The 13087-nt window shown below is 36.7% G+C and overlaps 1 protein-coding gene across 5 annotated transcripts in view; it reads left to right on the forward strand.

Moving 5' to 3' along the window:
• The window catches only part of LOC116735617 (brain-specific angiogenesis inhibitor 1-associated protein 2-like), a 54508-nt gene that overhangs the window by 21973 nt on the left and 19448 nt on the right, over positions 1-13087 (forward strand). For all 5 annotated transcript variants that reach the window (XM_032587616.1, XM_032587619.1, XM_032587617.1 and 2 more), the window contains 2 exons: positions 10965-11026; positions 13008-13079. In XM_032587616.1, coding sequence (XP_032443507.1) covers positions 10965-11026; positions 13008-13079 — 134 coding nt within the window. The remainder of the gene's footprint in view (positions 1-10964; positions 11027-13007; positions 13080-13087) is intronic.

A 13087-nucleotide genomic window follows, 5' to 3' on the forward strand; every position in this document is an offset into this window, starting at 1 on the left:
TTAATGCTAATTTTGTATTTAATTTTCTATATTAACTTGGGTTGACTCTTATTCTTCAATGCTCCCTGGTGAATTTGGGAATTAGGCAGATTGTGGCGCTGTAGCCTAAATGACCTGAGAGAGGGGAAGACAACCTGGTCTGTTGTCCTTGGTAGAGGAAGGGGCCCTCCAAATGTTGAAATATGGGCATTGAGATGTTCCTTGATATGCTTTTGAAGATAAATGGGGGGCCTAATTTTTAAATTCAAAAGTCTACAGTGAAGTTACTGTGCATGTTAAGCATCCAGATGTAAGGGTTTACTTGGTAACACAGCAGCTGTTTATACATTATATTACATTGTGAAGAACCTTAGCACAAGAAGCAAAACACTTTTTAAAAAAAAAAAAACCCAACTTGCATTACCTTTGATTTTCATACATTTGATTCAAACTTTGATTAGTTTCACAATTTATATATTGCATTCATTGAGAAATAAGTCTTGGATAATCTTGACCAGGACTCGTGGGAGGCTGCCAACTGGCCTGGTAGTCAGTATAAGATATTTTTAGAAACTTAATTCTGTTTCTCGAATGCATTGAAGATTTATTTTCCTTGTTTACGATATGCAATTCCACTGCACCTATTGTCACATTTTTTTCTGAAAAGTGTGCTTTATTACACCTGTTTCCCAAAAATTTGTGTGCTATGATTGTTCGAAAAGAGCTGAGTGTGAGGCAGCAGCTTGGTGTTTGTTTACTAAACAAAACTAGATTTAGCCACAGGCCATATGTTACACAAATGCATCTAGCAATCCATTACAAAAATCAAGGTATTGTTTTCTTTAGGAGAATCTTATGTCTCATAGAGTGCAGTTTGGAAAAAAAGAAAAATAGAAGCTGTGAGTTTGTGGTTTGCCCCTTTTTATCACTTGTACAATGCACTGCCTAAAGCAAACAGTTCTCTACATGGTAGACTATGTCCCAGGGGAAAAGTTGGTATTTTATTTTCCAGTCACTAGCTTAGGACTTTTTGTAGCCTCCACCCAGAGGTCAGCTACATCATCATGACCTCCTGTTAGGATAAAGCTCAGTTTCCTGTTTGACTGACAGGAGGATAAAGAGAGATTCCCAGATTAGAGGAAAATATCAAGATTCAACTAACAAAATTGACATTTAAGACTTGAGAATGAATCCGAAAGGTACATGTCTTCAAAGAGGATACATTAAGGTTGTCTTAGCTCTTACTTGTTTCTTTATCAAGTGAGTATGTTCAAGTTTTACAGATGTACTATTAGTTTACCTACATAATTACCCATATTGTCTGTTTAGCTTCATCATTCACATAATTATCGTATGGCTCGAAATAACTGATTGCTTAAAGTAAACATCCCTTGCTTCACATTTATACATGTTCACAAATAAATGGATGTAAAATATTGTACCCTTGTTGCACCTATTTTAAAAGCTTGTTAATGCCACAGCAGCTCTGTGAGAAACAGACCACAAATGGTCCCACCTACACACCTCAGAGTCGCCAGCTGCTTTTCAACTCCTCCTTCACTTCTCATCCATTTCTTTTGTTTACTAGTCATTGACACACATAAAACGAGGACTTGAATTACCTTGTGAACCAATTTCCTCTGCTGGTTATTCTCAACTCATCAACATCTAAGCCTTATGCGTTCCAACCGGAATCCATCCCACCGAACTGTAGTTCATGCATGTCATGACTAATGGTTATATGTACGTGCGTTTTCTGTGCATAAACCATGTGTCATCAACTATTTGTTTGAGTGCTCCTAGAATCCACTTGTATATATCTCAGCCTTAAGAGACAGTCTCTATTTCTCCCACCAGTCCCACTACTCCCACACTCTCCCGCCCACATATCCTCCTCTGGTTGTGCTAATCATCGCCTGTCACTTTGCCACCCACACACTCATGCATGCACACGCATGCTAACACATACAAACACAGTCTCTCTCTCTCTCTCCCTCTTTTTCTCTCCATTTCCCACTCTATTCCACTGTTTCTCCTGCCCTCCTCTTGTATTTTTCCTGTAGAAAATCTGAGCACCAACTCCTTCAGTGACAGTTGTGGCTTTCTGAGCCTTTAAAGGAAATGTTTTGTTAGGCAGAGAATATTTATGATGGTTTAAACCAGTCACTCTTTATATCTTCATGGGGAATGAAAAGGGATACATATATACAACCTGAACTCTAGCCAAATTTAGTTGCAGACATATATTTCTGCTTTAATTCTTAGTCAGTTTATATATCATCACACTAATGACACCTTTATGGTTGTTAAACTATGTTTGTAAAATTGCTGGTAGCTCTCCCTGGAGCTGGCAAAGCAGGTGGGTCAGTAAAAACAATGAGCCTTTAAATGCATAAAAAAAAATTTTCTCTTGCTTTATGAATGGGTATAATACATTCGTCTCTGCCGCATTGTTTGACACTTGTTTAGTTTTGGCATTTAAAAGTGCACAATATAGCAGAACGTTCGTTTCTAATAGGACTTGCTGTTCAGTGTGCCAGTTTACAAACATTTTTGCTGCGTGTGTAGTTTTGGAGAAGTTCTTCTATTTTAATGCAGAGCTTATATCAGAATGTAATGTCATAGGTGTTACTAATAAAAGAGTCTAAACACTGATTTGACCACTGATTGAAGTCCTCCAAATAGACAATTCTTCCCATCTGACTAAACTCTAGTCAAATGTTTTTACACATATTTACCTTTTGCTACTTATTCTAAATTTTACATTTTCAAATCTTATATTTTATTAATTTTTGCTCATGAGCAGATTTTGAATATAGGTTCACATCACACAAAACAAAATAAACATACTAATTGAACTGATAAAAACAAATGGAAGTACCTATTAGGTTAGGACATTATATTGAAAATGTATTGTCACTGGTGTTCAATATCACAATTTCAAATAAGTGACGTTCCCTGCTGTGCATCCCAGTGACATACTGTATATGGCCTCTCAAAGCTAGCCTTACCTGGTCCTAGTGCACCCTTTCCGAACACACCTTTCCTTCCACTCCACTTTCTAACCTTGGAGCACTCTTTGAACTGTCAGCATCTTTTGCAATTACCTTTTGTGACTTTCATGCCTTGACAAGCTTGTAAGTGACTGCTTGAAAGTAAACAGTCTTCACCATTGTTGTGTAGGTCATAGCATATCTGCATTACAAATGTTTTTACTGATCATATGTAATAGTGAAATTAAGTACTTTGCTAGTGAAATATTTAACTAATAGAACTTAACTTATCATTTAAATGAACTTTAATGATAAACATTTTTTTTTTTACTATTTATGGTATGCATTTTTTGTTCTACTTCTTGAACCTTTCCTTGAATAACAAATTCGTCAGTCTCTTCTCAGAAACCCAAACAAGAATTTAAAGTGGATACAGTTTCCCTGTTCTCTCTCTCTCCTCTTATTGCCTCTTTGAACCTCACTAATCACCACATCTCAATAACAGATAATGTATTCTTCAGCAATAATTTGTGGCTGGGGAAATATTTTAATAATAAAAAAACCCTGAAACTATATTAAAGCATTGAAGTAATTTGCCCCCTCCCAATCTTAAAGGTTTAAACACACTCCCAATTATTATCTAAAGGAATAAAAGGGGGTTACACAAGGAAAGTTGGGCTGCAAATTGATGACGCAGTAATGTGTTTCTAGGTTAATGGGTCTGGGATGTTCACATGTATTTTCTGCCGGTGAATTGCTGCTGCTTAAAAAAAAATTAATAACCTGGAGCAAGGGTTAGAGCTTGCAGATGAGGTGTTGACTCTGACTTTGAGTGAACACTCAGGAGTGTGCACACCTCAGCTCTCCCTGTCTCTTCTTTCTGTCACTCCATCTTCAGTGTGGCCTACCTCGCTCATCCTCTAGCACCTGTCCCTGTTTAAATGAGAGCAGAGGAGCTCTTTTCTTAGCTCTGCGCCACCCTCCCTGGAGTCCCTGCTTTCTCGTGCTCCATTTCTGAGGCACACACTGCATGATGGGAAACCAGTGGCCCCTACACTCTCCATCCTAACACAGTCACTTTGCCCTTCAGTCTTCATGCTGGAACATTTTAACTAAAACGGGTGGATCAGCTGGCGTTGCAATATTTAACTTTCTCAGTCAAATAAAATACAATCTGGAAAGTTGACTGTTAAGGCATTCTCAAGTTGCGGCACAGATATAGGTATGTATAAACACGAGAAACAGCTTTCTGTCTGTGGCTGAAAATGACGTAGTTATAACAGACACAAAACACTATGTTGCTAAGCAACTCGGTGGCTCTTGATTGTTGGCGAGGGAAATAAACCGGAATTTTGCAGCAGATTTTGTCCTTTTTCACTGTTTGCTCAAAGGACAGCATATTAACTCATTTACCTAAAGCTGTACACTATATCCAACCTCATTTCTTACATTTGTATTGTGCATTATACTAGAATCGGAAAGTAATGTTTGAATGTGATTTTTAGCAGTTAATGATCTAAATGAATATCTGATAGAGCTGCACAACCTTAAGAAAATTCACAATATGAATTGTGAATGATGCAGTGATGACATAACTGGCAATAAATAAATATCTAATTAAGCAATGTCATCGTCATTCTCATTAAGGTTTATTGACCCCAGATAGAAAGCAATCTAACTTGGGTGGAAAATAAATTCATTACCTTGACTACAACTGATACTTTTATTAAAAATGTAGAATTTGGTTATATAAGCTCTTTTGGCAAATAAATGTTAGATTTTTGATTAATGCTTTTATCAGAGCATCTGAATTACTGACATATAAAAAATGACTTTAAAGCCATAGGCAGAGGTTATATCTACTACATCCCTATTTCTCCTAAAGTCTTGTCTCCTGACACCTGTCGGTCAACATACAGATGTTGTACTGTATATGTTGCATGTTATATTACTCAACCTTGAAGATGAAACCTAGGCCTCAATATTAACTACATTTATAACTAATGTCAGTCTGCTGGTCTCATAATGGACTGCAGAGCTGTTTACATTGTACTTATTTATTTTACTTGAACTCTAAGTTAAGATGAAAAGAAGTACCTTGGCATTGTTTTAACTGAATATATTTCAAGATTAAATGCATCAACCATAGAGGCTTAAACCAAAAGTGTGTTTTTTGGATTGTTAAACCTGTTTGGAATGGCTTCCTGTCAGTTTTACATATTAGAAACCAATGCCTTCTATTTATGTTTAAAGTCGCTGAATTATTTGTGAGTGATATGGTTGGGTAAAACACTCAGATATTTTCAGTGAGGGAGCCCAGTTTCAGTATTCCCTCAGCTCCTCTCTGAATCTAAACATATCAACGTGACTGCACTGTTTTATTTATTAGCTGCAGTCAGCTGCAAGGAACTGCAGCTCTGGAGATGATATGCAAACTTAAATTGTGAGAGACATAAATTGACTTTGGTTTTATATTATACTTTGGAGATGTTACTTGCAACCCCCTATTGTTCCTTATTACTACACATCAATTCTTTCAGCAAACACAGCATTTGTAAAAACATGTTGGGCAGTCAGACATTACTGACATAAATTAATATTTCTGACAAAAAAATTAAATCTACCACTACACCCATTGACATGAGTATGAAAACTGACTTGTAGGATAAATTATGCTAATTAAAATATGGGAGTTTACACTTTTAAATTGAAACTTTCATATTTATAGTCTTTCATGTTTTTTTTTTTTTTACTTGTTTGTGCTTTTGCTTATTAGTTTTTTTTTCTTTCAGATTAGGCAGCAAAACCAGCATATCCAAAAATGTATTACAATAATGCAGTCATTAAGAATTTGCTCCAAAATTCATGCCATTCTTAAATAAGTCAAAACAGTTTAGTTACATTTTTGTATCAAATATCTACTTCCTGAATGGTGTTGTGGAAAGGATTTTTTTTTCTGTTCTAACATCTACTGTTTAGGAAAAGCACAGGTACGAACAGCACCTCGACCTTGTTGGCGACATGTGCTTCATTCACCATAACCAGTGTGTTACTACATTCTGGTGTTAATCATTTATTTATTGCCTAAGAAGATGACCTAAAATAAGTCAGTTAGGTTAAAATACAAAGGTTACCTATTACCCTGTCCTAAATGTTATTTTAAGACTACATCACTGATTTTCTAATATTTGAAATTGCATCCTAAAACTGGAAACTTCTCAACCCTCTCATGTAATATCTAAGACAAACAAATGATCAACAGAGTCTGCATCCTGAACTTGAAATGCACTCATGTCACCAAAACAGAGACTTCTGTTTTTCAAGGACAAAAGCTTCAGCTCTCTCTGGGACTCAAGTCATTAGTACATGTAATGATAAAGGAAAACAAGCTAGTAGTAAGTTGTAAGCAAATTATTTGTGGTATAACTTTTCAGCAACTGTAGTGTATGCGAATGACTGATTGGCATGCTAAAATTGTAAACAATAGGTATGGATTCTTGATATGCCTCAACAGTATTTGCCACACAAAAAGAGCAGTGTTTATTTATTTATACTTTTTTTCTACATTTAAATAAATGTTTTGTGAAAGATAAATGTTGAATGCTTACATAACATCTCCAATATTAAAAAGAATTTGAATGCAAATTGTTAGATTTTAACATTTGAAATGCATTTTAGAAAATCACAAATATTCAATATGAATCTCTATGTAACTTTATTGGTATTATAAATACGTTGTTGGTTTTGGGGATATAGAAACTTCAGTTTTAAAAGAGGTCAGAATTTTCACCCTCTAACCCCAAATTGTTTAAATATGCTGCACAATCCCTCAGATCTTCTCAGAATTAATGTACTTGTAACGGCATTCTGGCCTAGTTCTGTTTGGCATGTGCACAGATGTTGGTAAACCTTCATTGTGGCCTGAATGCATGACACCATTGCTAGTTAAAAAAATAGCAACAGCTGTGGTAGCAGAGCTTCCAATTTTAGCAGTGTGTCATTTAAATATCAGTAGTTTTCTCCTATGAGAGGAGAGTGAGGAAAGGGTTCAAACGGAATTTAGCTTCCAGGCTATGAAACTGGATCTGTTTGTGTTTATGTGAAGAAGAAATAATATACTCTCAACGCCCCTCACATCTAAATGAACTACACTTAAATGATGTAATGTCACAGAAAGTATAGTCACACTCGCATGCCCACCCCGAGTCTCAGCTATTACCTTCGTCTCACACATTTTCCTGCATCCCTATTATATTTGCCCACTTGTTTGTTTCCCCTAGGAGTTGGAATGTGAGGAAGGCAGGTATTAACATCCCTGTTAAGCCACGCATACTGTGCACGCAGGCATGCACAGTGCCGAAGACGGACTCAGCATGTGGGGGTACACACACCATTCTTCTCCATCAGAAGCGTGGTGTGTATTATGTAACGAGAGCTGATAGTAAGGGTGGAGCTTTCTAAATGGGGTTTTGTAGCAACATTTTCAAGCACTGCTCCTCATTTTATGGCTTCTCCCATGGCAACAACCCTAGTATTATCCTGCTTCCATGACAACCCCTGGTGAATCTGGTTTGACCTTCACTAGTGATTCAGTGTCTCTCCATCCACCTCCATTCTTCTCTTTATTCTCCCTGTTCAGCATTGCAAACGTCCACTTTTTTTTTTCTACTCAATAGCCCACATTCTGTTACACTTGGTCTTTTTTTTTCGCTCCACCTGTGTGGGTGTAACATCGCTGCTGTTACACAAGCAGTCAATAAATACATCCACAGTACACAAGCTGATGTCACACTTCAGGGTAGAGTCTGTTCGTATGCACACAAATCCTGCAGGCATGCGTCCCTACCTGACTCAGTGTTTTAAGCTAGCAGGCATGTGGCTGCTTGTTGCATAGCTGCAGGTACAGATCAGCCTGAGCTCACCTTCAAACAAAGAAACTATTGTTTTGTGTCAGCCATAGAAACAGGCAAGGGTTCAAGAGAGCTCGGAAATATTAATAGAGTAATGGCTCATGTTTATTTTGTGTTATCGTCGTGGTTATCAAACTAAGAGGATACACTGACGTGTTTTGCACGTTAGAGCTGTCAAACTAACAGCTCTTACACTGAGTCTCATGGGTTATGTCATATTTGCCAGAACCTTTTGTAGGAAAGACATTAAAGTGGCACATCGCATTTAAATTCTTCTCATTATGCCTCAGTACAAATTACTGATTGGAGTATCAGATGCTGAAATTCACTTGTTGGTTGCAGCGTAATTTTCCTGTTGTTGTGTGCTCTGATATTAAAATTGCCATGGCAACCATTTGCATTGCCAGAGTGTGATATTCTGTATCTTTTCTTTTTTCTATGCTTTGGCTTTGTACAGTCTGTCGTGATGAAACCAGAGAAGACAAATACAGATGCAGTCACTCTTCAGCCTTCTGACTTCCTTTTAATATCCTGTCCTGCTGCATTTTTAGATGGCTTATGCATCTCCGTGCTTTTGTTTTACAGTCCAGTGATGATGCTCATTAGTTAATTGATCCAGCTAGTTGAAGCCAGCAGAATGGCAGAGTTTCTAAGCTCACACGGCTCTGATCAGGGATGTGTAAGCTGCTTAGAAGGCCTGCTGGGAAATGACTAGATGCCTTAGCCTCTTTCTGTGCTTCTGTGAGACAGAAGATCAACTGACAGGTTGCAGCATGGGCAAAAATGTTTATCCGTGTTTGGCTACAGGGAGATGAGACTATTGGGGGCAGTTACTAAATCTCTTACTTTATCAAGTAAAGTAGGTACAGTAAAGATGCTTAATTTTTCAGAAAATAATTACATGTTTTAGTTGTAATACATGTCAACAGAATGAATAAAGATGGTCTTTGTGTAGCACCTGCCTAATGGCTGCTGGGCTGTGTGATGTCATGATGGCCTTGAGAAAACTTCTGCATTTTCAAAGAATAATTTTAAAACATTCAAAAATAGCACAATGCAATTTATTTTTGTTGATGTAAAATTATTAGAAATGCATTGATCAGGTTTTTCCCAGTTGATACAGATTTCCATTCGTCTTTGGAATCCGACCTTGAATCCAATTTTGACTGATTCCAACTCCCTGCCCTGCTCTCTTTAAACACTACAAGGCATAAAACAGGGAATTAATCAGCAGGTTCTCCTCTCTAAGTAGTTGTGATTCTAATAGAAAATGAAGTTATAAATTTAGCACCCATTCAATAAAGAACATGCACTGGATAATCAGTTTTTTTTTTTTTTTTCCAAGTGAGAAAAACCTTATCAGGCACAATGCTATTTATTGGTGGATACATGTAGATCAAGGAAAACATGGCTGACTTTGATCTTTGGCTGGCTGATTGCATTTCTAATAAAAAAATATATATGGTACTGTGACTAAGTTAACAGCGACTATTTCATAACTAAGGATAGTAGCTGACCTTAAGTGCATCTGTAAAATACCAGCGGTATTAACAATATCAGTCGTAATACGTGCTTATATTCTTTTTCTTTCCTCCTGTTCTCATCAGTGCTTCTATCACTTTGTGACTTTCTGCATGTTGGGCATGTGTCAGATACGACCCTTTTCTGCTACAAGATGCAGTCCAAATTACTTAACATTACATGAGAAGACAAAATGCAAGTTCATAACACTTGGAATATTTTAGCCAACAATTATTCCACTCCAAACAATCCTTTGTGATATGATTATTTCACACACCGATATTGCAATGATGATAAATTTGTGATTTAATGTGTAGCTCTAAATACTTTAATATATGTCATTTTCTAAATATTGCATTTTGTTTCTTTGTATTGCTGAAAGTATATAAAAAAAGTCATACTTCTCTGCATTTTTTAAATGCCCATCCTTGTCACTTCAGTGTCCTCTGTTCTCCTCCTCCTCTTGCTGTCTGCTGACATGGAGACCAATCCAAAGCCTTCTGTTGCAGAATTAAAGTTTGTACTCAAACCTCTTCTGCAGGAGTTCTGACTTTACTTAAAGCTCTGTGAGATGGACTGACATGTGCTCTTAATAGGTCATCGTTCACAAGAGGCACAGCAGGAAAAAGTGAAATGAGCCAGAAAAAACTTTTGACATAAAGCGTAAGCTTGCAGTTTCTGCTAAGGTCTATAATGATCCTTTTTCAGAATGGATACTGACATAAAGTGACATATATTTTTACTTTGGCAGGGACATTTTTAATGTAACCCCCTAAGTAGAATGGCTGAAGGTAAAATGATGGTATGAAATTGCATAGATATGATGAAATAAGACTTTTAAGATTAAAAATGTTTGACATGCCACTCATTTATTTAAGGCTACATCACTATCAAGACTCTGAGCTTTTCATCTTCACCTTAAAGGCTTTATGCACACACTTTAAAATTTCAGACAATGTCAAAGAGGTTTTGGGTCTTCTACTCAGGAAAATGTCAGCCTCATCTTTTGTCTGTACATTTGGATTTATTACTGTCTATCCACCAGGTCTCTGTTTTGTATGTGTCCTTTGCTCAATATGCTTCTTGTTTTTCTTGACAATGCACTGCAATTTCAGAAGAGGGAGACTGTAGGTATACAAAAAGATAACACTAGCTGCATGAACCCTTTATTATTTAGTATTTTATTGATTTTTCACAGGCTACAGCATTTTTTATGTTAACAGTCCAAAAGACATCTTGATGTCTTTAGAAAAACACAAGCTTTAATATCCAGCTTGTTTCCTTTTTAAAAAAAATTGATTCAGTTGTACATGAAGTTGTTTCAGTCTCTTTCATCTTGTAACAAGCCTCCATTGTGTTGCTCATTGCCCCAGTTAAGTCTCATGTTGTGTATGTTTATAGCTTGTGTTTGTGCACGGACTTTGCACGCCGGGGTTTCTGTTTCTCTCTTGGTTTCTTTTAGGTTTATATTTTTTCTCCTAGTTTCTTCCTCATTCCTTTTTCTGTTCATATTAAAAGGTATTTATGCATTTTCTCCATGTCTCTGTTTCTTTGTGTGAAGGGGACGTTCTGTTCCAGATGGCTGAGGTCCACAGACAGATCCAAGTGCAGCTAGAGGAAATGGTTGGTATTTCAAGCAATTGTGTGTTTTAACAATGACTTCATTTATTGGAATGCTTTAAGAACAAATGTATAAACAGAAGAACAAGGGCATGTACTAGGACATGCAATTAAGTTTATTCATGTTATTCAGAGATGTTGGAAAGATTTGCTTGCTCATAACATAAATCAATACCTGAGCTCTTTGGTAAATAACTCTCCACTCAAAAAGATGTTATAAAATGACAAATATTTAATGTGAGATGGAAATTCTGTTTCAATTAATGCTGCAGCCTTTCTATCACTTCAAACACCTTGAACAGGACTGGCCGCCATACATCATCTACAAGAAAACATCAGAAATAACATCACAGCATAGAAACAAAGAAGATTAGCTAATATCCATTTATTAATTTAACTTCCAGTACATCTATGAAAATGAATGTTCTTGGAAGAAGCTGGGTGGACATGAGGACAAAAATGCATCCATAAATTTGTAAAAGTTCTTTTGAAATTGTGAAATAATTGCAAAAATATTTTTACACACACATTTTTATGTAGGTAATTTTAACATTTTACTTTTATATTATTCCAGGTTGAACAAAAACAGAAATTTTGTTAAATTTACTGCTTGTATGCTATTCTGTTTTAGCATGCCAACTGGCTGATTTAAGCTCCACACCTGAAAGAGGAAAATATTTTGTATACTCAAAGATTTATATCTACACTTCAGTAACAATCACTGGTGCCTATGCCGTTTAAAAACATATAAACCACAGACAGGCCTGTCGCGATAAACAATAAAGGGCTCAACTCCGGTGCTCTCCTCTGACCTCTCCCTTCCTCATTTCCTTAGTGTAATGCCCAGCGCACACTGCACGATCTTAGAGTTGTCGGCCCATTGTCAAAGCCTGAGACCACACATTAGCCGACAGAAATCCTAGGTATAAGGGTTCAATCGGGTTCGATTGTGCCTGTGGTGTCCAACAATGGGCACAAAATAATGTCTACAAGTCCAGTTAACTAATTTTAAAACCTGCAATGCATGTGGCTAGTGCCAGTCCTGTCTGAATGAAAATCATTATAACCTATTTATGTCACGTTAATGAAGAACAGCTGAAAAGTTACCGGGTTTATCAACTGCGGTAGCAATTTTTCTCCAACTCCTCCCCTTGTCATTTCTATATTTTTTGCAGGAAATGTTGAATAAACATTAATGTTGTTTCCACATATCATCTCCAATGTCCGCTGGACTTCAGGTTGTGCTGTGTCAGCTGTTTGGGATTCCCCTCCATAATTTCCCCTCAGAAAGCAAGGAGGGAAATCCGGGCTTTCTGATTGGCTACCTGTCACATTCAACAGTCATGCTTCCCATCGGGAAACCCCCTGATTTAGCTTGGAGCACCCATGACGATCTACCATAACACACCACACACTACAGGATGATTGGTTACGAAATCGCAAGCAACAATCCTAAGATTGTCGTAAGGGGGAAATCGGGGCAAAAAATGTAGTTTGAACTATTGCATCAGGTAGTTGGATGTGCCCATCGTCTCTATTTAAATCTAATGATTACTGAAGGGCAATATACAGTAGTATACAGACTTCATAATCTGCACTCTTTTGGTTGAATGCGGTATTTATTTCCACTTTGGCTTAATGTTGTTTAGTTTTTATTCTAGTACATTTTTTGTTAATGGAGACTGAGAATCCATTTTATTTTTATTGTTTTGTTTATTTTGTTTTTCAGTTCCAGTGTTAAGTGTTCTTTTGAAAATAAAGCGTATCTATCTTTGGCAGGAAATCGCATGCATTATTACGTCATTTCCATTAAATCAGTGTAAAAAGGTCTTCAAACAATATTATCGTTTATCGCAATAATTTTTGAGACAATTAATCGCTCAGCAAAATTTGTTATTGTGACAGGCCTAACCACAGATTGTGTCAAGGATTTTCTAAGCATTGTTAACAGTTTATTTAATCATTTGTTGTTTTTTTTCCTCAGCTTAAATGCTTCCATAATGAGCTGCTCTCTGAGCTTGAGAAGAAGGTGGATCTAGATGCTCGGTACTTGACTGTGAGTAT

The sequence above is a fragment of the Xiphophorus hellerii genome, chromosome 16 (genome assembly GCF_003331165.1).
Source record: "Xiphophorus hellerii strain 12219 chromosome 16, Xiphophorus_hellerii-4.1, whole genome shotgun sequence".
NCBI lineage: Eukaryota > Metazoa > Chordata > Actinopteri > Cyprinodontiformes > Poeciliidae > Xiphophorus > Xiphophorus hellerii.